The sequence below is a fragment of the Schistocerca serialis genome, chromosome 8 (assembly GCF_023864345.2).
Source record: "Schistocerca serialis cubense isolate TAMUIC-IGC-003099 chromosome 8, iqSchSeri2.2, whole genome shotgun sequence".
Taxonomy (NCBI): Eukaryota; Metazoa; Arthropoda; class Insecta; order Orthoptera; family Acrididae; genus Schistocerca; species Schistocerca serialis.
Genome location: NC_064645.1, coordinates 306,735,347 through 306,759,930, shown reverse-complemented (window position 1 = coordinate 306,759,930; position 24,584 = coordinate 306,735,347). Strand labels below are relative to the sequence as shown.

At 40.2% G+C, this 24,584-nt stretch overlaps 2 protein-coding genes across 4 annotated transcripts in view; one reads left to right on the top strand and one right to left on the bottom strand.

Moving 5' to 3' along the window:
* Positions 1 to 4,012, top strand: part of LOC126416572 (nidogen) — a 346,239-nt gene extending 342,227 nt beyond the window's left edge. For all 3 annotated transcript variants that reach the window (XM_050084321.1, XM_050084322.1, XM_050084320.1), the window contains 2 exons: positions 102 to 220; positions 2,694 to 4,012. In XM_050084321.1, the coding sequence (XP_049940278.1) occupies positions 102 to 220; positions 2,694 to 2,851 (277 nt within the window). In that variant the 3' untranslated portion in view covers positions 2,852 to 4,012. The remainder of the gene's footprint in view (positions 1 to 101; positions 221 to 2,693) is intronic.
* A 9,787-nt stretch (positions 4,013 to 13,799) lies between these two features.
* The window catches only part of LOC126416571 (5'-AMP-activated protein kinase subunit beta-1), a 64,053-nt gene continuing 53,268 nt past the window's right edge, over positions 13,800 to 24,584 (bottom strand). Inside the window, exon 7 of the mRNA XM_050084319.1 lies at positions 13,800 to 15,513. Coding sequence (XP_049940276.1) covers positions 15,367 to 15,513 — 147 coding nt within the window. The 3' untranslated portion in view covers positions 13,800 to 15,366. The remainder of the gene's footprint in view (positions 15,514 to 24,584) is intronic.

Below are 24,584 nucleotides of genomic sequence, written 5' to 3'. Positions count from 1 at the left end.
ATGAGCAGCAGCAGCAACAGTACTCTGTTACATAGGTCCAGTGAAAATACTGCTCCACATTATTAAACAATTTTATTATAAATTCCTATTTTTCCTTTCAGAAATAAAATAGAGAGTGCACAGCGGCCATATGGACAGCGTAATCCATCACTCGAAGTTCCACTTGGAGGGAGTGGAAAGCTGTATGATATTGTAGCAGTCCCAGAGGAATGCATTAGAGGTAAGAAACCACAATGTGAATAATGGGAGGCATAAAGGTAATAGTTAAACATGGAATGGGCAAGAGGAGTGAAGAGGGGTGGGAAGGGGGAGGGGATGGCTAATGGCTTGGAGGGAGGCAGAGGCAGCAAGCGGACAGGATACGAAATGTGGTGTCATTGTGCTGCCCCTGCACAGGCAAGGTGAGATGTGTGAGGAACATGAAGCTGTGGGGGAATGTATTGGCAAGGTGAAAAGGGCAAAGGAAGAGGGAGACCACTACAGAAACACTACAGAAACAAGCATGTGTGTAGAATGAATGAAGTGGCGGGGCTTGGGGACATGGGTGGAGGAGCATGTGGGGAAGGGGTTGCTGAAATCAGAGAATTTGCAGTGAGGACAATTCTCAATTAATTAACTCAGAGAAGCTGGTTTGTGGCAAGCCAGGTGGCACAGGTTGTGAAGCAATCAATGAAGGTGAGCATGTTGTGTTCAGTAACATATTCTGCCACTGCGTGATCAACTATGATCGTAGTAAAAATTTGGTAGTGGCTTTTCATTTGAGTGGACTGCTGATTGGAAGTCTAGTCCACATAAAAGTCATATCATACACCAGCTCTGCTGTTAACTTTTGCTCAGTGTTTTACATGTGCATGACTACCAATCAGCTGTCCACCGGTATAGATGGTCACTCCCAAGTTTTGGCCAAGAGCGTAGTTGACCAACCAGTGGATGAACATGCTGTTGAGATAAAACTGTTTTGAGGTTAATGGTTGCTTCACAGCTCGTGAAATCTGGATCTTTTCCCCAATACAACCTTCTCTGAACTAAGCAGATGAGAATTGTCCTTATAACATATCATTCAATCTGCAATCCTCTTACCCTCAACCACTGCTGCATCCTGTCCCCAAGCTTCCCACTTCACTTATTTTACACTCATACCTTCGTTTGTACAGTCTCCCTGTTCCTCTATCCAATTCACCCTCCCCAATGCACCCATCTACATTATTGTGCGTGACATTAAACTCCTCCTGCCTGCACCAGGATGAACTCACTGGTGTGAGATTCATATCCTGTCCACTTACTCCCTCCATTATTTAAGTTATGTCCTACCCATTATTTTCCATCATCATAAGTGGCAGAAAATTTGATGAAGGAAAGATCAGATTTGCTTGATACCCATTTCAATGTAACTGTAAAATACTTGACCTAACACAATCGTAGCTATAGCAAGGTAAGGCAAAGAGAACTTGGCAAAATTGTTATAGTTATGATGATATAATTTGTTTTCAGTTTTCCACGTTTTGGTCTTTTGTGCCCAAACTTAAATAACTTGAGATATGTGCGGCCTCACATTAACATGTGATCTACTAAAATATGTACTCCACAGGCACCTCAAGTAGGTAGATCATCTTGCTGGAATAGACAGTCACTGGCCAGAGAACAATGTTCTGTTTCTTCCTGTCTTCTTTCTGTTTCCAGAACACAGAGGACCTGACAATTTGTTTCACTGGCCACAGCTTGTTTTCCAGTTATCTTGCCATCAGCACCTGCCTTTTGATTAGACCGCAAAGCAATATCCTGCAGGGAGTTAACACAGTTTTCCACAGCATGCCCTTAGCAAGTTTCTTTGACTGCAGTGCCAGCTTCCACATAACACGGGCAGCACGCTGCAAATTCCCCTTCTTTCCAGCAGGAAAAGTAGGTGGTGGTGGTGGTTAGTGTTTAACGTCCCGTCGACAACGAGGTCATTAGAGACGGAGCGCAAGCTCGGGTTAGGGAAGGATTGGGAAGGAAATCGGCCGTGCCCTTTCAAAGGAACCATCCCGGCATTTGCCTCAAACGATTTAGGGAAATCACGGAAAACCAGGAAAAGTAGCCTCCCTTGCATAAAAGCAGTAGCTACCCAATACACAAGAGAGCCATTTCTTCATTCACTTGAACTTGTGCATTTGATTTCATATATCCAAACATAGTTTCGCCAAAAGCTCCTGTTTTCACAGTAACTGGAACGTGATGCCTTATATGTTCCTCACATTAACATCTCACCTCATTCTATGTGATCATAAGTAAAACAGCTTCTACGCTCACAAAGTACATATGGATCTAAGCCGAGAATACTGTCACGACTGCGTTAAAAGGCATGTTTCAACATAAAATGCTTTTCAAAAGGTTTATTTGGTTGTTATATTTTTACTTCACAGTATCTTTCACAATATTAGCAAGTAGTACTGCTCTGTTTACAAATATGAAAACTCACAATTCTTACTTAAACATGCACTTGTTGCCGTGGCTATTGTTCCTTTGGCAGTCTTCTGCATACCTTTGAGTAAAGCAAATACCACATAAAAAAGTAATTTGTGATCTATAATAAAATTAATTTATACACAGTATATGCAAAATCTGTTATAATCTTAGTGGCAGCTGAAATTTTCCATGCATAATTTTAAATACAATTTTAAAATCTGTATTAACCAAGCAACTCTTGGTTACAGCATCAAGTTCATGTGCAACTGGTGCTGAATGTGGAGAGCGTCGCTTATGCCTACCAGATGGCAGAGGGGGACGCAGTTGCCCATGTGCAGATTACGGAACTACAGTGACAGGCGAGGAAGGATCTGGTGAAGCTGCTGAATGCAATGACATACTTTGAAGATGAAATGTGACAATCTGCTCTCACCTGCCACAAGAGAATGTGACTGTACTTTCACAACAATATCTTAAAACAGTCTTACCAGATAGCTGACAAAATTCTTTTGTCAACTGTTTTAGAGCAAGGTCAACATTACCTAATTAAGTGTCAAGTTTGTGGTTTTCAGTTTCACCTCATCTGTCACATGAAAATATGGACAGTACAAGAACTTAAAAAGTGACCTCTTTAGCTGGAAACTGACACACTTGGTGCTTATAATCCACAGATTGTTTCTTTGTAGTGAATAGTTTTACCTTTCTCCTTGCTGTTGCCCAAGCATCAACTTTCTCACCTGCAGGTTGCTCTAATTTTAAAAGAAATTTTAATGTCATCTCACTGTGTTCACTTTCATCCACCTCTCATCTCAATCCAAATACTTCTCAAAATTTTCACCCATGCATTCATCCCGCCATCTGTAATCAGCCCATGGCATTTCATGGGACATCAATTTTGTGACATTTTTTAATGTCCTATTTCTTCCCATACATATGACACTTATTATTATTTCTGTGGTTTCCTGTTCAGCTGACCATTTTTTTTCCTTGTCATTTTAGATAATGCATTTTTTCTATTAACTCTGATATCCACATTAAGAACTTGAGATGTGTGGATTAATATCTTCATTTACTCATTTCTGCAACTGCTAAACATTTGTACTAAGTAACATAAATAATTCTGTTAGGTATAAGACTTATTGAACTACGTAAGTTCTCCACCAGCGAATCATCCCAGAATGATTTGCCACCCAACTGATTGTTCAATATTTTACTTAATGTGAAGAGCAGCTTGATGATTAAGATGATTCTGTTAATTTAAAATACGCTATGGAAATAGTGATTAAAAACCATTGATGATGGTGCAGTACAAAATTTATTTGTCAGTGTTAAGAGTATGTTCCTAGGTAATAAAAATATTTTTTTAAGTAATCATCTTAGCAGTTATGCAGAATTGGGATGTTTCTAACAGATGCAGTTGTACAGGCAAATAAACATTGTAACATGTGCGCTACATCATAGCACCGGAGTTGTGAAAAAGTATTTTATTATAATTTTTTGTAACTATTGAACTTATTGAAAAATTGCCGTAAAATTAAATTATTTTTAAATAAAATGGATTTGTATATATGTATGTTTGAATTCATGAAACTGATGCCCTTTCCTTTCTTTATGCTTACAATTCACATTTTACAGCTTTGAAAAATATTCTGATCATGCACAACCTATATACTGGCTAACAAGCTGTAGCCAGCATTGGCCAGCATGAGAAGGGGTAGTAGGTGTGCTTCTCATACCTACTACAATTTTGGATATCTTCGCAATTTGCATTCAGGGACCTTATAAAGCAGAGAATTGAAAAAAAAGGAGCATTGATGGTGCATGTTAACAAATTTGTCAGCCAGTACATAACAGTCCTTCCCCAGTAATAAATTAATAGCACACGCACATTGTAAGCTATGATGTGCCACAATTCCACTTGTACTGTCTGCCTCTCCCATTCCTAATTAATTTCACTGTTTGCTAAAGTGCGCATCATATATCTTGGCGGCCAAGTTTAGGTTTGTTCTGCGCATCTGACGTCACAAAACACAGTCAGCCAATGAACAGAGAACGACGTTGCCAGATCTCGACAGCAGTGCAGAGCACGGACGAGTGTCTTCAGTTTTAGAAACGTTCAGTCATAAATAAAGTAATAGAACAAAAGCAATCTCTTGATAGCAGACTTTCTTTTACAGAAAGTTTGGAAAAAGCCTTCTGTATACCAATTGCTTCATATTCTATTAATTAATTAAACCAAACAAGCAATAAGACTCCTAATTCAGGCGATAGCAAGGAAAGGTGTTTGTTTCAATCTCACGAACTGCTTTTTCGCAATAAAGAACAGCGGTAATTGTTTATTTCCTATTGTGCTTCGACGAAGCGTGAGTATTTCATAGTCATACCAACAGTGTTTATAAGTAGTTGCGTGAGGTGTTAAAGTCCTTATGGAGTTACAATGTTCGTTGAGCTGAGGTAGCGGAACGGTTAAAGTTGGGCTGCCAAGTGAAAGGTCATGAGTTCAAACCTTGTGTGGTGCTTAATATTTTCTTTATTAAAAAACAATATTGGAGTGCCTTACTTCACGAATTTTATTCGGTTGAATGAAATTTCTAGTGCTTTGCCTCTTCATTAGCTTTTTCGCTGCTGCAGACACGTGCTCCCCGCATTCCGCGCTGTGCGCGATTTTGTCATCACTGCACTTCTCGCCTGTGCAGACACAAAAACTATTTGGCCAAAAAATTTGATTTTTACACATCTTCTTGCCTGATACCTTCCCCCCATAAATGACTTAATTTTGTTTTGATGTGCAGCATTAAATGTAGTAAACCATTGCACGAAATTTTGAAGAGTTTGCAGAGGTAAAAGTCTATAGCGTATACTTTCCGTACGGTCGATTTTAGTTGCCACAATGTTGAGAATGAAATGTGGACAAGATACCTAAATTTCATATAATATTTACTGTATAACAATATCTCATTTAATTTAAGTACCATATAGGTGTCGTATGTAATATTGAGAAATATTCCGTCTTTCGCGACTGTAATAAAAGTTTTATATACACACGGCACGTTTGGCTTTATTTTAAAGCACTTCCATCGGTGAAAGGTATGGCACATACACAATGGTATTCATGTTCTATTTCTTGTTTTTGTTCCACAGTCGCAGTTTTACTAATGGTATTGAAATATATCCCTCTTCTGCAACTGTAATAAGCGACTTATTTAGACCACACGCGTTTCTCTCTTTTGAAGCATCATAAGAGGACTGTATTTTGTGTCCTCCATTGCCAAGTCACCTTTCGTAGTTTTGTGCTGCGGTAGCACAGTATTCAACGATTGTGTTGGCTCATCAGTGTTTCAGCAAATAAATGCTGTCTGTGTGTGCCACACACAAAATTATATTTGATATAGCTCTGAGCACTTCACTGACAGACGGTATATTCAAGTCCTAATGTTTCTGTAAGTCCACAGTTTTGTTTAATGTATTTTGTCTACTTCCTTTTGATTGATTGAAGTGCTTTAAAATAAAGCCAAACGTGCCCAGTGTAAGTAAAACTTTTGTTACAGTCGCGAAAGGTGGAATATTTCTCAATATTACACACGACACTTATGTGGTACTTAAATTAAATGAAATATATAAGTATCTTGTCCACATTTCATTCTCAACATTGTGGCAACTAAAATTGACCATACGGAAAGTATACTCTATGGGCTTTTACCTCTGCAAACTCTTCAAAATTTCATGCAAAGGTTTACTATATTTAATGCTGCATAATAACTGCGTTGAACATCGAAACAAAATTAAGTCATTTATGGGGGGAAGGTATCAGTCAAGAAGATAGGTAAAAATCTAATTTTTGAGCTAAATAGTTTTTGTGGAATCGAATGATAAAGAGTGTCAAAGCAGTCGGAACACAATGTGTCTGCACAGGCGAGCAGTGCAGTGACAAAATCGCCCACAGCGCGGAATGCAGGGAGCACATCTTTGTAGCAGCGAAAGGGTTAATGCGACCGTGGTGGCTTTACTTCATGAACTGCGTGCTCCCCCCTACACGTAAGCTTGCGAACTATGCTATACTATGGCGCTGCTTCTATTGGCGCGTGCGTCGTGTGCAACTGGCAACGCAGCAATCTCCAGCGTCTGGGCGGGCATGCGCGAGCCGCCAAGATAAAATAATTGAACTATAGTAAATGATAATTTTGTTTAAGTGAGATCAGAACGTACTCAGTTACCTCTTTTGAAGTCCCAGCTTCTGACCTGAAGTACAGATTCACATTTACAATTTCACCTACTAATTAAGCTGTCAAATAAATACTCACGGCACAGATTCAAAACCATTGAAGCTGTACGAGTAGGAAGTTCCAGGTTCCCTTTAAAGAATGTGTTAAATATCTAGGCTTTCATCTAAACAATAAACTTCAACAGTCCCGCCATATAGCTCACATCAAAGCTAAGTGTCAAAATTCTTTGACTGTAGTTCATGTCACAATGGGAGACACATGGGGTATGGATCCCATAATAGCTCTTCATACATACTGTGCACTTCTGGGCCCTCACCTAGATTATTCCATCGTGCTGTATGGCATGTCCACTGGGCGGCTGCTGCAAATATTTGACAGGCATTAATACAAAACACTAAGCATTGTGACTATGCATAGGAACTCTTGGATTCACCCCGACAAACATACAATTAGCCAAAATAATGGAAGCACCTTTATTGTTATGTAGATAGTAGTCCAGCAGAAAAATTATTCTGAAACAACTATCATGCTTTGGGGATATGCTGAACAGACAAAATTTGCAACCTTGCAGTGCTTACACTGTGTTACTGGATACATAAATCAACACTACCACTTGTAGAGGTATTTTCAGTGCTAAGGAAGTACTAGAATATCGTTCAAAGAACTTGACTGCTACCCTGCTTCGAGCAAGAGTACAAAAATATCAACCACTAGACAATCTGAATTACACTGAGAACCCAGTAATCAATAATGGCAATTTAGTCTTCTCTAACAATGGCCAGGTGCTGCGTGTGCACATACTGACAGGTCTACATGCAAGGAAATCCTTCGGCTGGTGCCTATGTAATATTAAAAATAAACAGAGTGAACTATCTATCTATCAAAATAGGTTTCAATTTACATAACTGAACTCATTGCCAGTGAATGGGTAATAAGATATGACATGACCACAGCAACTACCCACATCATAATACTTACAGCTCGTTCTCTACAATGCAAGTTGTTACTTACCATTACCAAATAGCTACTGCTGTATACAAGGTGCAAAACATCAGTATGTAGGTATCACTTGTGTGGGTCAAGGCCTATGCTAGGATTATGAGGAATGAGGAAGCTGACCAGGTGGCCAAGGATGCAGCAGAAAATGGCATACAACAGCAGTGTGTCCCAGTGGGTGATCTCATTGTGGTAATTAGAGACTTGGCCAAAAATGTGTACAACGAGGTCTAGGAGACCAAATATCTCCACAAGGGCACCTCGTACAAACAAATCCACCTGCATTTGCCAAAGGTGCAATGATACACTGAAAAGTAGACACTGAAATGCAACTCAGGTGGCATATGTAATGAGACAGTTTGTGAAGATCATTGTCAGGTTGAAGTTCAACTACAGCTGCCACCGACAACACCTTTATAGACTCCACCTCGTGCCACTGCAATATTGTAACTGTGGGGAGCTGCATCATCGTAGGGTGCCCCTGATACAGTAGTGAGTCTGAATAGCTGATAACAGGGCTGGTTTGCATGCATCGAACACTTCCTTCTTATTTGTTAGTCCTCTTGTCCATACAGAGTTTAAAAATATATACATCACTAGTGGAATTTGTCTTAAAAGTAGGAATTAAATTGTGATTGTTAAGTTAGTGTATGTGGTGTTTGTGTATGTAGGTTAAATTTTTATGGCATTGTATATTTGGACTGGCTGTATGGGTAAGAAAAGTTAATGAAGCATGTCAAGATGAATACAATTCAATTTTAAAATGCAAGACAAGAAAAAAAATCAAGACAGGAGTAAATTTTTGCACTTTCTAAATTTTTATGCAAAATACCATGTGTCAGATTTATCTCCCCTTCAAGATCAAGAACAATAAAATATTAGGGCTGCATCAGGTAGCACAAGTTACATTTAAAATGCAAGACAAGAAAAAAAAATCAAGACAGGAGTAAATTTTTGCACTTTCTAAATTTTTATGCAAAATACCATGTGTCAGATTTATCTCCCCTTCAAGATCAAGAACAATAAAATATTAGGGCTGCATCAGGTAGCACAAGTTACATTTTTACGTCATCAGTTTTAACTTGTTCATTGTTGTACTTTGTTATCTCCTGTACTCTACCAGGCTCTCTACCTCTTAAGCTCTATACTTAATGCGAGACAGTATTAAGAGCAGAAGAAGCAAGGGTATTCTTATTTATACTGAAACCAAATTTTGCCAGAGTAGCTTATCTGTTCCACGAAATACTTTATTTATCTTCTTTTTCTATGAACCAAAGGGCAATGTCCCTTATAAATCTTATACATATGCCCTTCTCCTTGTGTTTTCACTACTATTCTGAAACTGTCTTTCCACCCCTCTTTGCTATATTTGCATACTGAATATCAGAAACAGGAACAGCAGATTACAATAAATCTACAGATTACAACAGAGAAAAACTGAATACAGTGAGCCCATTCACTTCGAAATAGCTGCAGCAGCCTGATAGATGGAAAATATCAACCCGTATTCAGGCAGTCAATGCATTAATGAAACTCATACCAATCACCCAAACTAAAATAAAACCTATGTAAAGAAGCAGAGCAATTATGTTAAGTTTTATACATAAAGAAAACACCATAAATTCAGTGTTAGTCTGTATTCATAAAGATAAGATTGCCTTGCTTAATCCTGCGACCGATGTAAACTTTTGAAAAAACATCTGTTAATGAGGTAAGAAAACCTAACAGTTCCATCTACTGGTTCTTTGGCATACTACGCAGTCATTAAGATGAACCTCCAAACTGCTATGTTGAACAGACTCCTCACACTTTAAATTGCAATACGTATCCCCCCCTCCCCATGATCTGATTTTGATTCAGCAAAGCTCAGGGAAAATTCGTCTAGTGCCTTTGGAGATCAGTGTGTTCAAACAGACAGGCATCAGTATTGTAGATTTACTTCATAGTATTACAGACCAAATGAAAACTTTAATATCGTGTATAATGTTTTACTATTTGTATTATTTTTACAGTCGACTCTTGCTAATTTGAACCTCAGTAAATCAAATTTTCCAGATAAAACTAGTAAGCCTGCCCCTTGAGAAAAACCACTATAAATCAAATAAATCCTAAGCATTTTGCTACTCTCGATAAATCGAAGCGACTGTTGCTACAGACCACTCACAAACACACTATAATTCAAACTCAGTGACTGCATAAACTTTGTAGTCTGAACTGTTTCGTCACTTGTTTCTCTAACTGTTTCATCATTCAACTCTCTGTGACACTCCTTTGTTTACGCAACAACACACATGTACTGATTATTGAGTGGGGAAAAAAAGGATGTAATGAAAACTTTCAGGGTTCTGTCACCCAAGGAGTCAACAATTATGAAGCAGAAAGATTGGATTGTTGAAAACACATCACAAGAAGGGAGGAAGCAGACACATCAAGGCAAGTTCTTGCATCATGACGAATGCTTATTAACTACTTTATTTAATGTAGAGGACAAAACATAATTGTTGGAAGTTATAAGCTTAAAGAAACGGCTGTCATTCTCTGTTAAATGTCTTTTGGTTGCTGCTACTGTTCTTATATAGATGTGTTGCCTTCTGTGACACCACTGGTGTTCACTCCAGTGCTATGATTCAATCTTCCAATGGCCGGGTCCCAAGTTGTACTGAGATGTTTCCCTTTCATGTGGTGTATGGTGACTGGACTGTAACACCATCAGTAGGAACACTGCATGACAGATCTGTCAGTTTGATGTGGTCTTTTGTTCTTTTGGTCCGGCTACTCTGTACCATGACCATGCACAAACTTATTCTTCTCGACTTTGTCTCCAGTCTGGGTGATGCTGGAAAAGTGTGTCTCACTATTTCTAGCTACTGAATGGCAAACACATCTTCAGCGATAATCTACTGTATTCTTTTAACTATTTACATCAATTGTGAAGACAGGTCTAATTATAAATAACTCATAACTTCAAATACATCATTCAATAAGTCTGACCACACCAGACTCAACTTAAGATCTAAAATTTACTGTCTCCATGACACCTTCAAGGGGCGTTGTCAAAGAACAAATGTTCACGTTCAGCAAGTGTTACCACGCCCATCGCATCGCGCCTTACACCTGCTGTGTTATGTCACAGCATACACACCATCTGCGCAGATAACAGACTGGGGTGTGCACACTATGGAAAAGTTTATAAAAGGCACTACCATCTTTCAGCATGATGAGCGTCATCAGTGGAACATACGCCATTCTCACAAATAAATCCTGTTCATTACAGTACTTAGCTGCAGGCTCCCATCTTTATTGATGGTATTGTCACAAATTTTTATCTTTATTGCTACTTTTAAGACTCTATCCCAGAAACTATTAGTCCGTATGATAACAGATGTCTCATTGAATGCAGTATGATATCCACTTTCTGGAGCATATTCTGCTATCACCAATTTCTCAGGGTATCAAAGGCAAAATATATCTGTTGTTCTAATCAGTGCTGTTCAACAGCACACACGGTCTGTCCATCACAAAACTGTTTACATCCACATGGCATTTTACATACTCCTGGCATTTTGAGACCTGCATTATCTTTCGCACGCCTCATGAGTTGTTGAATTTTTTCTGCAGCCTGGTAGACCGAATCGATTTTATGCCTCTTTACAAGTTGCCTAATCTTTCCCGTTAATGAGTCACAGAACAGCAAAAATGAAAGGTTCTTTGTGTTCTCCGATGGTGTCTTACAGCTTGTGTGTTATTGGAAAGATGGCTTGCACAATCTGGCAGTGGTGACAGCTGTTTTCCTTAATTATTGACTGTAAGTGGCTCAGCTGCTTCAGTTTAGCAGGTCTTCAGCATCTGAGACAGTCTCTGCTCTATGCACCAAGGGCCTCAGAACAGATTGTTTGTGCAACAGATTGTGATAGCTGTTAAAGTGCAGATATCGGTCTTTGTGGTTGGGTTTCTGGTAAAAACAGTGGCTGAGACACCCATTGTCTTTACAGTGGATGATGACTTCAAACAACGGCAAGCACTATCTGTCTGCCTCCATCATTTACTTGATGTTGTCATGGATCATGCTGATAAGGTCCGAGAATTCTCCCAGCTTTTCACATCTGAGACCAGACAAGGGCTATTTTTTACCTTATTTTTTTAAATGATACACTTACTTAGATGTTTTGTTGATTCCACTGTGATCAGTCAAACTTTTGTTGAATTAAACTCTGAGTTATTCAAACTTTTTCTGAGGTCCATTGAACCTCAAACTGTCAAGAGTCCACTGTACAATCATGGAAGGAACACAGAAAAACAAAACAAACACTCTGAGAATGCACCTTGTAACAAAGGTGATTTCTTCCAGCTGTTATGTTTTCTCCTCCCCCCTCCCCCTTTTTTGTGCCTATTTTGTGATATCTTTGATATGTCCAAGCAATGGAAAATCCAGGATGGATTGTAACAATAATATTAAAAGGATAGCTGCTACTCACCATATAGCAGAGATGCTGTGTCACTGATAGGCACAACAAAAAGACTGTCAAAAAGTGAAATAGAACACACACACACACACACACACACACACACACACACAACCACAGTCTTGGGCTACTGAGGATAGGCGAGACTGGCCCTGTGTGTGTGTGTGTGTGTGTGTGTGTGTGTGTGTGTGTGTGTGTGTGTGTGTGTATTTACAACGAAGGCCTTGTTGGCCAAAAGCTCACTTTCTGTCAGTCTTTTTGATGTATGTATCTGCAACTCAGTATCTTCAATATGTTCATTTATATATCATGCACATAGTACCTAGAAAGTTCAAATATTGACTCAGGGCACATTCAACTTAACCTTACAGCTTATTACCTTCTTTTGGTTATTTAGAATCCATAAGTGTGATCAATTTTCCTGAAAGCTGCATTAATCATAAATTATCAGTAATTTCAGATTTTATTATTGTTATTCATAGGAAAATAAATATCTGATTACTGAACTGCTGAGAAAGTAGATGCCAGTGTAATTCAATAGACATTATTACTGTAACTGAAAGTCCTTGTTACAACAAATATCCCTCCATATTCTGTTACTCAGAAGTGTAAATGTTTAATTGAATTTGTTAAAAGCTAGTAAACAACATTAGCAAACTTCAGTTTTAATTATTGTAGACTTACAAAAGAGGCATTTTGGAAGCTATTTTGATTCAGTCTGTGGAAAGCTATGAAATCTACTAGGTCTACGTCTGCAATATTGGGAAATTTAGCACAGATGAGTTAGTACAAGTTACAAGTCAAGGTATCAACAGAGTTTTATCTAAATTTTGTGTCCAGAAGTTTATTCAATAATTCAGTGACCTTTTTTTATGATTGACTGTGAACTTATAATTACTTTCATTAACAGCATTGAACTTCACTAACAGCTAATGAATGCTTACTGTGTCAGTAGGAGTAGGTGAAGAACTGTGTTGTTTCCAATAGTTATTTACTTTGCACATAGAGTTTGTACTGATTTGACTGTTAGATCTGAAAGACAGTGTTTTAAGATTTTCATACAGTGGCTGTGTTAATTACATGTTTGTCACACATGAACTTTTGTGAATAGTTACGTTAGTGGTAGATTACTGCACTCAATCAATATTATAGGACATCAAATGAGTTTAGTATTTGGCTATATGTTTACCTGTACATAATTTAAGTAGACAAGACTAACTGCTCCTAAACAGAATTTCATTCAGCATCCAAGAGCAGTTAAAGTGTGTGAACCGAAAACCTGGTGTAGACTACATTACTGACAATGTAGAGTCAGTCTTTGAGGTGCATCTACCTTAGCATTTACTTTCTTGAGTTCTGTTAAATTATGTTTTTCAGGAAGAGGCTAGTTGCAACAGTTATGGAGCAGTGTCTGCTCAGTGTAAACTGAATATAGATAGTCCTACAATTTACTTATAAAATAGTTGCTTCCAATCACTAACCTTGAGACATCATAAACCATGTCATAAGATAAAGCAAAGGAAATATATCACACAATAATTTAGTGATGTTGGAGTCAGATTTATATTACTAGGATTGTGTATATAAGCAGTTTATGAAGACACAAGGACTAAACTTTTAACTTACCTGTAAATGTTGGACACAAAGTACACAAACAAAAAAAGAAAACAAATTAAAAATATTAAGAGTAATTTATTTAAATAACAATCTGACTTACAAATTCCTCTATTTTGTACCACAATTCAGTGCCATTTGTTTTTCTTGTCATAAAGCAAGAAAAGATATTTATCTACAACATGAGTAACATGCAATTGAGAATCATATTCACAGACTGAAACTAATGTTTAGTACATTAGAATACATACAAATGTTATTTCTTTGTAAGCTACTATTCATACATGCAATTCAATGTGGGTACACATGAAGACGCAGGTAGAAAGTGATGGATACTTAATATAGTGCCCCCCCCCCCCTCTCTCTCTCTCTCTCTCTCTCTCTCTCTCTCTCTCTCTCTCTCTCTGTGTGTGTGTGTGTGTGTGTGTGTGTGTGTGTGTGTGTGTGTGTGTGTGTCTCATTTGTTACAAAATTCTAGAAGACTTCCAAATATTTAAGTGCTTTGTTCAATTACTGATTAGATTACAGCTGCGAGTGAGGCCAACAACATACTTCTCCAGTACAAAATCATCATCAGTTGGCACCTGGAGGCTTATTAGAAACATTGTCTTATTTTCGTGATTTAAGAATCGACAATATCTTACCAAATAAACTAGAATCTATTTGGACATCACATTTTCTCAACTAGACTTAATGTTTCAAAATATTGTTGTCATGATGTTATTCCAGACTTCATTTTTCCAAGAAACAAAAATACACACAACAGTCAGTAACAATAAATGTTTATATACATCTTTTTACACACCTGATTATTTTTCTAGCTTTTTTTTCTATTTACACTTATTGTGGTTTCAACTTACACTCTGTCAAAAATATTATAACATTCATTCTTAAGTTTATTGTTTGCCTCCATTCTACAGTCTGTTTTCAGTGAGCTATTGATATTTCTAGTAACTTCTGGAACTTGTACGGCACTTTAACAATGGACTATAATACATCTTATTTATACATATACTATGCAACAAAATCTCTATATCTTGCTATCTCTAAAAAAATAACTAGGATAATTCTGCAGTTTAGGTGACTTATACTGTCTGATAATAGTGTAAGTTACAATAAGGCATATGACAGTGTTGTTAGTTTACAATTTATGTTTTATTTTAAGATTATGAAACAAATGAGGTCACAGTTATCAATAAGAAAAACAACATCTATTGTCTGACAAAGTTGGAGCCTGCCAATAATGCTATAAGCCAAGAAGGCAACAATATGTAAATTTGTGTGTCATTTCTTAAGTATTTTCTGATACCATTGTATTATCAGTTAGAAAATAAGAGGTAACTTCTTCCTAAAACAGGCACAATTGGGTAACATTTCAAAACTGCAATTCATCACAACGTAGTTGGGCTAACTTCCCAAACATTTGTCAATCTGACTAAAATAAAATTTTATACATCCGTCACAAAAACCATTAAGTAATTCATGTGGGTACAGGTGCCCACTTTTTGTTTTGTACAATACACTTCAGTATTTCATACTTTTATTATGCTTCATGCGGTGATTCACCGAGTATCTGCACGATCCAGTCGTGGACGAACTTGACCAGTCTGTGGTCGATGCGTAGGCTATATGGGCTTGTACAGCAAAGTTGTGACATACTTCTTGCGATATCGGTGTGTTGCACTCAGCACCATAACACCGTCTTTGATTGACAAAGCGTACAGGTGGTTGAGCATTACATGATTTGGTTCGGGCAGCAATGTTGGCTCACACTATAAACAGAACAAAAGACATTGTAAGCCTGCATGAATAAGAATTATCCAATATCAGTGACTAAGTTCTCCTCTAATTTGAACAGAATAAAACCTAATTAACTTAGGACACCCTGGCATAGCCTGAAACTATATCAGTATGAGCTGTGACAAGAAAGTAATCAAGATAGGTGGAAAATGAGCTGTGCAACTGCAGGCTACACTTCTTTCCCTTTTCACATAGTACAGCCAGCAGATTACATCATTTTCTAAGCTACGTTTTTCATTTAGTAGTAAGCCCAATGTCAGAGGAAATGGAATATGAGGGTTGTCCACAAAGTAAGTTCCATTTCTATTTCCATCTGACTCAAGGAGAAGAAATGTACGCCATTTTCAGATCGCTGCTGCTGATGTGTACTTTGTAGTGCTTCTTTATAATGTCAGCCATAATTGAAAATGCCGCCGCATGAGAAATCAGATCTGTGATTCATTTTCTAAATGCAAAGAAAGTTAAACCAAAGGAAATTCATCAGCAAATCTGCGAGGTTTATGGACAAAATGCTGCGAGTGATTCAATGGTTAGAAGATGGTCAGACTGTCAATGAAGGATGTGATCAAGTGCACGACGAAGATAGAAGCGGACATCCGTCTGTGGTTACTGATGAACTGGTTCACACAATTGAAGAGAAGATTAAGCACAACCGTAAATTTACACTTAGTGCTCTTGTCATGGAAGTTCCGCAAATCTCACGATCACTAATTCATGAAATTGTTACTGAGAAACTAAAATTTCAAAAACTTTGCTCACGTTGGGTACCCAAAATTCTTACTGAACAACACAAAAAACAACAGATGGGCAGTGTACTTCAGTTTTTGACATGCCACAATGAAGAAGGCAATGGTTTTCTTTCTCAGATAGTCACGAGGGATGAAACTTTGGTATCATACGACACCCTTGAAATAAAACAACAATCAACGGAATGGAGGTACACTTCATTCCCAATGAAGGTCAAGCCTAAACAAATCTTGACACCTCAAAAAGTCATGTTTACCATTTTTTGGGACAGAAAAGGCATTTAGCTGATTGATTTCTTACCATGACGCCAAACAATCAATGCACATGGTTACTGCGAGACCATTAAGAAATTGTGCCGTGCGGCAGCATTTTCCGTTACGGCTGACATTATAAATAAGCACTACAAAGCACATGATGGCAGCAGTGATCTGAAAATGGTGTACATGTGTTCTCCTTGAGTCACAGTAACTGCCGCACATACTCAGAATTGCGGTAGAATAATGACATATCAAGCTGCTGATTTTTAGTGTGAAACTTGTCACTCAACTAATCACACAAAAAAGGCTGCATCATTTGTTGTTTATTTGATTCCTCTTCTGTGATCAAACTCCTCATCTCATGGCAGCACTTGCATCCAGTGTCTTCATCTGCTTGGAGGATGTATTCCATCTGTCTTCTCCTACAGTTTTTAACTTTTACATATTTCCCAAATATCATGGAAGTTATTCCTTAATGTCTTTACATATTTCCTATAATTCTGTCCATTCTTTTTGTCAATATTTTCAACATTTTCCACACAGAAACTCTTAATTCTTATTTTAAGAGTGTACTTCATTTTCAGCATCATTATACAGTACCACATCTCAAACATTTAACTTGTTCTCTGTTCTGGTTCTGTTCTGCAAGAAAACACAGGAGTACATTCTGATGAGGAGAGGCAGAGGTCCTGGTGGAAGACCGCAAGGCACATTCAAAGTGGTAATGCCACCCCAGGGATTCGATGATCCTTGTATGCAAAAAAAATAGGGTATGCTGAAGGATGAGGAAACTGTTGAACAGTGATTACAATGGTGAGCAAGTGTTGATATCATCAAAATTATAAAGGGAAAAATGTCCACTTTGGCAAGGAGACTGTCTACAGGACTAGTCTGAAGGGTGCCAGTGGCCACTCTAACTCCATGATGGTGGACTGGATCTAACGATTCCAAAGCCGAAGGCACCACCAAGCCATGAACCTGGCAGCTATAGTCAAAGCATGACTGGACAAGAACCCAGTAGATACGAAGGAGTGTGACATGGTCCACTCCCCAAGAGGTGTGGGCAAGGAAGCGAAAGAGTGTTAAGCTGTTGTGTGTAGTTGGTCTTTAGTTGAGAAATATGGGACAGCCAAATCAGCCTCTTGTCAAAGAAGAGTGCGAGATTTCTGGCTTTGGAGCCATAAGATTCCTTCCCAAGATTCATTCCATAGTCTGGCTGAGATTACAGTAAGTGATGCACGGCTTAAGGGATGGGGTGAGAGAAAGACAAGCCTTTACATATGTCTGCTTGTGTCTGTATATGTGGGGATGGATGTGTGTGTGTGTGTGTGTGTGTGTGTGTGTGTGTGTGTGTGTGTGTGTGTGTGTGTGTGTATACCTTTCCCTTTTTCCCCCTAAGGTAAGTCTTTCCACTCCTGGGATTGGAATGACTCCTTACCCTCTCCCTTAAAACCCACATCCTTTCGTCTTTCCCTCTCCTTCCCTTTTTCCTGATGAAGCAACCATGGGTTGCGAAAGCTTGAATTTTGTGTGTGTGTTTGTGTCTCTATCAACATACCAATGCTTTCATTTGGTAAGTTACATCATATTTGTTTTTAGATATATTTTTCCCATGTGGAATGTTTCCTTCTTTTATATTCATATCACTAATATACAATCAGTTGGAAAAGACGAGATGAATGTAAGTGAAGTTAGTACTATCTAAAAGACACTAAAATTAGTGAAGCTGTCAAAACAAAAACTGAAGTTTGTAAACTCAGTAGTATTGAACATACACATCAGGAGGTACATACTGATTTAATATCTAAAGAGACTTGTTAACATAATAATAATATTTCCAACATGGAATCCATTTGTAAAGACCATGCAAGTGTGATCCAAGTTAATTTGATCGGTGTTGTGGAGAAAGTAAAGAAAAGTAAACAAGTAGTGAACAAAACTGTGACCATTACTGTCACTAAACTTACTGGAAGAGTTAAATCTAAAGTTAAATTGCAATGTGATTGAGACAAAAGAATAAGCGCATTAGTGAAAGTGATGCAGTCTGTTTCATTACTGTAGGCAAAGATCACGCTTTGTCAACAAAAAGGAACATGTGGTCACTGACCTTCATGCATCAGTTAGAGCTCAACAATCAGATTACGTGGAGACAACAAAATAAAGTTTCCTAAAGACTGCATTTACACAGAAGGTCGCTCATATGAGAACCTTGGTTAATAAAAATATGCACAGGGTTGTTGATTTGTAGGTGAATGTAGTAGATGGCCAAGATTTGTGCTCCCAGGGCACACTCGTGCTCTGCAAATGCACATGTGTCTGCTGAGTGCTCCACCATGGCATTATTTGAGTAGGTGGCATTATGCCATAGGCTGCACACTATTTAAAAAGGTGTGTTCAACTACTTCTAGGAGGTGAATATTGCAGCACACTTTCATCAGCAGGTTCTCCAACTTTTTATTTTTCAGCTAGCAAAAACTTTTATTACGTGAGTAAATAAATATATTGTATAGTCAGAGTTGCCACAAGTTCTGGAAATCAGGGAATATTGGGAATTTCAAACATGTCAGAAAAGTCAGGGAACTATCATGGAAATTAGGAGAAAAAAACAAAACACTGGAAAAATCTCATTTTCATATCAGTAGATGAAATGGTTTGTTGTCAGAGATGTCACGAACCATTGCTGCCTGGAACAGCTGAGTACATGCACTGCTTCCCTACTCCCCTTATTCTTACTACTTATCCCTTTTATACCACTCCCCTCAGCTCGCAATCAGTGCTGCCACCACTTCTTGCCAATAGCATAGCAGCTGCTGATGAGAGGCAGGGAGGTGTGAGGAGTGGTTTGTTTGGATCTGAATCTCTGACACTGTTGACACAGTGGTCGGAGACAGCTGTCATGTGTGCACGATATCAGTCTGGCTCCACAGCCACATTGTGAGGGTGACTCGTTGCGCAGAGAAAACAATAGCCAAGCCTGGTATGACCAACTCGTAAAAGGCATAAGACAGTGGACTCCCTTAGAGAGGAGCAGAAGAAAGAGTGCCAAACTGCAGTAGTCTCTTAGAGTGTACAGAGTTTATTACTGAGAGCAGTAGCAAACCAGGTGTCACTCCACTTTTGGGCAAAGAGAGATTTGGTGTGGATCCGCATATCTGCACCTGGAATCATGAAAGGGAATGGGGGGTATCTGCCTCTCTAGCCAAATGGTCAGCTAGTACATTTCCTGGGATGCCACATGACTTGGGACTCAGAGAAAGACAACTGAGCAGGTGGCACAGGTAAGGGCAGAAAGGAGGTCATGTATAGCAGAGACTAAAGGGTGACGAGGGTAGCATCAGCCTATAGCCTGCAGGCTGCTCATTGAGTTGAAATTTATTATAATGCTGTGGGGGGGAGTCCTGGGTAACAAAATGGAGGGCCCTGTTAATGGCTACCACCTCTGCTGTAAACACACTAAATGATCCCAGTGGTAAATGGTGTTCCATGCCAGTAGGAGACATAAAAGCATATCCCATCCTATCTGTCATTTTAGAACCATCTGTGTAGAAGATGGTAGCACCTTGGAATTCATCAAGGATGGAACATACAAGATGGTGACAGAGACCTTAGGACCCTGGAATAGGTCGGTAATAATCTGTGGTCTAGGTGGAAGGAAATACATGGGGCACATCCCAATGAGTGGAGATGGAGATCCTGACAGAGAGAACTGAGATACAATTCAACTGGCAATCCCACCCGGGGGCGAGTATCATGAGGGAGACATCCCTCATTTGCAAAGAGGCCAGGGTACATGGAATGATCAGAGAATCGTCCAATGGCGATAGTGTAAGTAACCAGGAGTTTGTTCCCTCATATTTGTAGAGGGGGAATCCCGGCTTCTGCGAGGAGACTGTTGACGGGACATGCGAAAAGCACCAATAGCCAGATGCATGCCACAATGATGCACAGGATCAAGCAGTTTCAGAGTGGAAGGAGCTGCTGAGACATAAACCTGACTACTGTAATCTAATCTGGACAAAATCAGAACATGGTAAAGATGGAGAAGGGTAGCACGGTCTGCACCCCAACATGCATGGACCACAAGGCAGAGAGCATTAAGCTTCCACAAGCATGTAGTCTTTAGATGGCGAATATGGGGCAGCCATGTCAGGTGCTGGTTGCTCAAATAAAGTTCTGGATCAGGGTGTACTGTGGATCGATGGCAAAAATGCATAACACGTATTTTGAAGGGAGAAAACTGGAAGCCATAGGAGAAAACTCACACAGAGGACCATTGGATGGTGCCCTTGAGCCAGTGTTCAGCAGATGCTACCTACTGGAAGCTACACTAGATGCAAAAATTGTTGACTTACAATGCCGGGGTAACCAGTGGCCCAACACAGTTTAGAAGCCCATTGATGGCTATGAGGAAGAGTGTGACACTTAACACAGAACCCTTTCGGATACCATTCTCCTGACTCAGGAGTGCTGAGCGGAGTGCTTACTCGAACCCAGAAGAGATCATTAGATAAAAACTTGTGGATAAAAATTGGAAGGGGGCCGCAAAAGTCCCAGTCATGGAGGATAACTAAAATGTGATGGTGACAAGCTGTGTCTTATGCCATATGTGGGTCAAAGAAGACCACAACAAAGTGCATAAGGTTAGTAAAAACATGTTGGATTGCTGTTTCCAAACTGAATAAATGATCAGCTGGAGATAGTTCTCCCCAGAAGCCACACTGATACGGGGTCAATATGTCCCGAGATTTGAGTAACCAACATAATCTGAAGCTAACCATACTCTTGAGCAGTTTACAAAGTATGTTGCTAATTAGGTGGTAGCTGTTAAGAGATGTTGTGTTCTTTCCTGGCTTAAGGGGATAACTATGATGTTTTGTCATTACGAGGGGAACACAGCTGTGAGCCAAATACAGTTGAAGGCACTGAGATGTTGCCTGTGGGTAATGTGCAAGTGTTTGATCATCTGGTTGTAGTTAGAATCCAGGCTGGGGGCTGATTCATGTGAATAGGTAAGAGTCTGCAAGAATTCCCATTCAGTGAAGGGTTTGTTATTGGGTTCAGCTTGGTGAGGGTTAAAAAAAAAAAAAAAATGGGGGGGGGGGGTCTGTTCAATTCGGCATTTCTGCCGGAGAAAGGTAGCATGATAGGAAGAGGATGTCAATGTTGTCACAAAGTGTGTCGCAAGGTGTCCTGCAAGGACTGATGGGTCAGTACACAGAGCAATTGTCACTGGTGGCCCGGAAGAAGCTTGGACTAAACCTGTGATGAAGAGGCATACATCCCTGGGAAGGAAACATAGAACTCGCAGTACTACTTTTTACTCTGCTTAATAAGACAGCAAGCCTTAGCACTCCGAGTTGCTTAAAAGGGATAAGGTTGGTCTGTGAAGGGTGTCGTTTAAATCACTGCAGCACCTGTCAATGGTCCTGGATAGCAACTGCTACGTCATTGGTCCACCACGGTACCAGTCAACGGCATGGGGGACCTGTAGATAGAGGGTTAGCATCACCAGCACCATGAAGAATAGTGGCAGAGACGCCATGCATGACCGCATCAGTGCAATCCGAGAGAGATGTGTTGAAGTGCACAGCAGATGTATACAAAGGGCAATTGGCTCTGTGGAAAGTCCATCGCGGGGGCCTGTCTGCCTGGCGGTGGAAGAAGAATGGCAATATCACCGGGCAGTTATCACTGTCACAAACGCCGTCTGTCTGATCATAATACTGGTCATTGTACAGAACATAAGAAGATGCCAGAGTGTGCCTAAATAGCTCAGTAACTTCACTTACAAATGTAGGGAAGCCACGAGCACAGGGGAGGAGATTATGAGATCAGTAGCAGTAAAGGTGCCATGAGTGACACTGAAGTGGGTAAGGGAACCATCATCGAGGAGAGACAAATCAGAGTTTGTAATAAGTTGGTCTATTAGAAGACCCCTACCTGTCAAAGTATCACTCCCCCATACAGGGTAGTGAGGAGGAGATATGGGGATGGGAGATGTATTAAGGCAGACAGTTCAACATAAGGAAGTGGCCTGCCTGGAGGGAGGTAGACACTGCAAATGGCAATTGCTGGGATCATTTGCATGCAAACTACAATTGCTTACAGGTTGGTGTAAAGACAGATCCAGTGACTAATGACATTGGTGCGAACCAAAGTGTAGACCCCTCCAGATGCTATCCTGGGGCCGGCACAGTTCTGACAGAATGCATGATAATAATGAAACATTGGAGAGTGGTCATCATGGAAGTGCATTTCTTCAGAGCAAGACAAAATGCAGAATAAGGGGAAACAAGGTGTGGTGTTTCTGGAAAGTGACAATAACATTTGTTGCAATTCCACTGGATTAGTATGTGGTGAGAGTCCACGTTAGATGCAAAGAATTCAAGGGGAAGTCATGTCACCTGGGCAGTGGCCATCACTGACAAGGACAGGATGACAACCATAAATACGATGTTAGACTCGGGTTGCAAAGTGGGAGATAGCACCTCGGGAGGGGGGGGGGGGTGGGGGGGGGGGGGGGGGCACCTGGGAGGCCTTGTCCTGGTACTTATGTTTCTTCTTCTTCTCTTTCTGAGAATGAGAAGGGGCACAGCACAGAGGAAGAGCAGGCTTCTGCAAGATCTGGGACCAAAAGAGAGCAAGCAACCTTGTGAGCATAAAGACGGTGCATCTCGTGGCTGAAATGTGGTAATAGACTTCTGGCCTGCGAGACACCAAGGGTGGGGCCCCAATGGAGAGCCCCCTCACTAGTGGGTGCTGAAGAAGGGGGCACACTTCTTCAGCCAGGGAGGGGGAGCAGCACCTGTAGGGTTGAGCATGGGAATCGAGGGGAGGGGGAGGGCAACTGGAATGGGGTAAGAAAGAGGCAGGAGGAATAAAGGATGTAATAGGGGCAAAAGTAGAAGAAAGTGACACTTGATGGAATCGATCATATTTCTGCTGAGCCTCAGCATAAGATGGGCAGTCCAGGGACTTGTATTCTTGGATCTTCTTTCTCTCTTGTAATTTGGGCAATCTGGCTAGCGTGTAGAGTGGCGGTCACAACAATTTACATACACAGGTGGCAGAATACAGGGGCTGCCCTCCTGGAGTGAATGTCCACAGCCACCACACAGAGGGTCTGCCGTACAGCGGGAAGACGTATGCCCAAAACGCATGCACCAAAAGCACCTCTTGGGTGACATCACGTTTGGCTTCACATCACTGAGGTAACACACGACCTTGACCTCCTCTGGGAGTGAATCTCCCTCGAAAGCCAGAATAAAGGCACTAGTATCGGTGCGGTTGTCTTTAGGACCCTTCTGCACATGTCAACAAAGTGAACACCATATACTCCAGATTAGCCCAGAGTTCATCAGTTTGCAGGATGAGGTCCCAATGAAAAATCACTCCCTGAACATATTTAGTGACTGCTGAGGGGTAATAAGACACCAGGACATCACCAAAATGATTGCAAACCAAGAAGAGATGCAGATTTGGCGGCAGAAGCAGCTTTGATCAATTGGGAGCCGAACTGCATTTTACTGAGAGCCTCCACTTTGCCAAATCTGTTCTCAATGTTCTAAACAAGAAACAATGGCTTTCCAACAGTGGGTGTGTTTCCATCCACCCTAGTACAGGCCAGGTAGTTGGGAAAGAGTTTCATCCAAAGACAGAGAGCCTTGGCCCTACTCCCGGGTGGTAGCCAGGGAAGTGAAGGCTGCAGGGTCACATGAAGCAGCATACAATGAACATTTACCAGTCAGAGAGATGTTCATTTGAGAACAGCCAGCTAATTTGCAGCTTGATATGCTTCATATGCCAAGCGAGGTCAAACCCCAAGAGGGATTGGATGAAGAGAACCGGCGGGAGGAACAAAATTGCAAGCAATACACGGAACCAGGTGGATAACCAAGTCAACATAAATCAGAACACCAAGAGAGGGGAAGGAGGGGGGGCAGTGGGGAAGGAGTGAGGAGAGGGAGGGAGGAACACAGTGAAGGCTATGCAGCCAGGGAATGAAGAATGGGCTGCAATAGCTTGGGCCCCCATTTGTA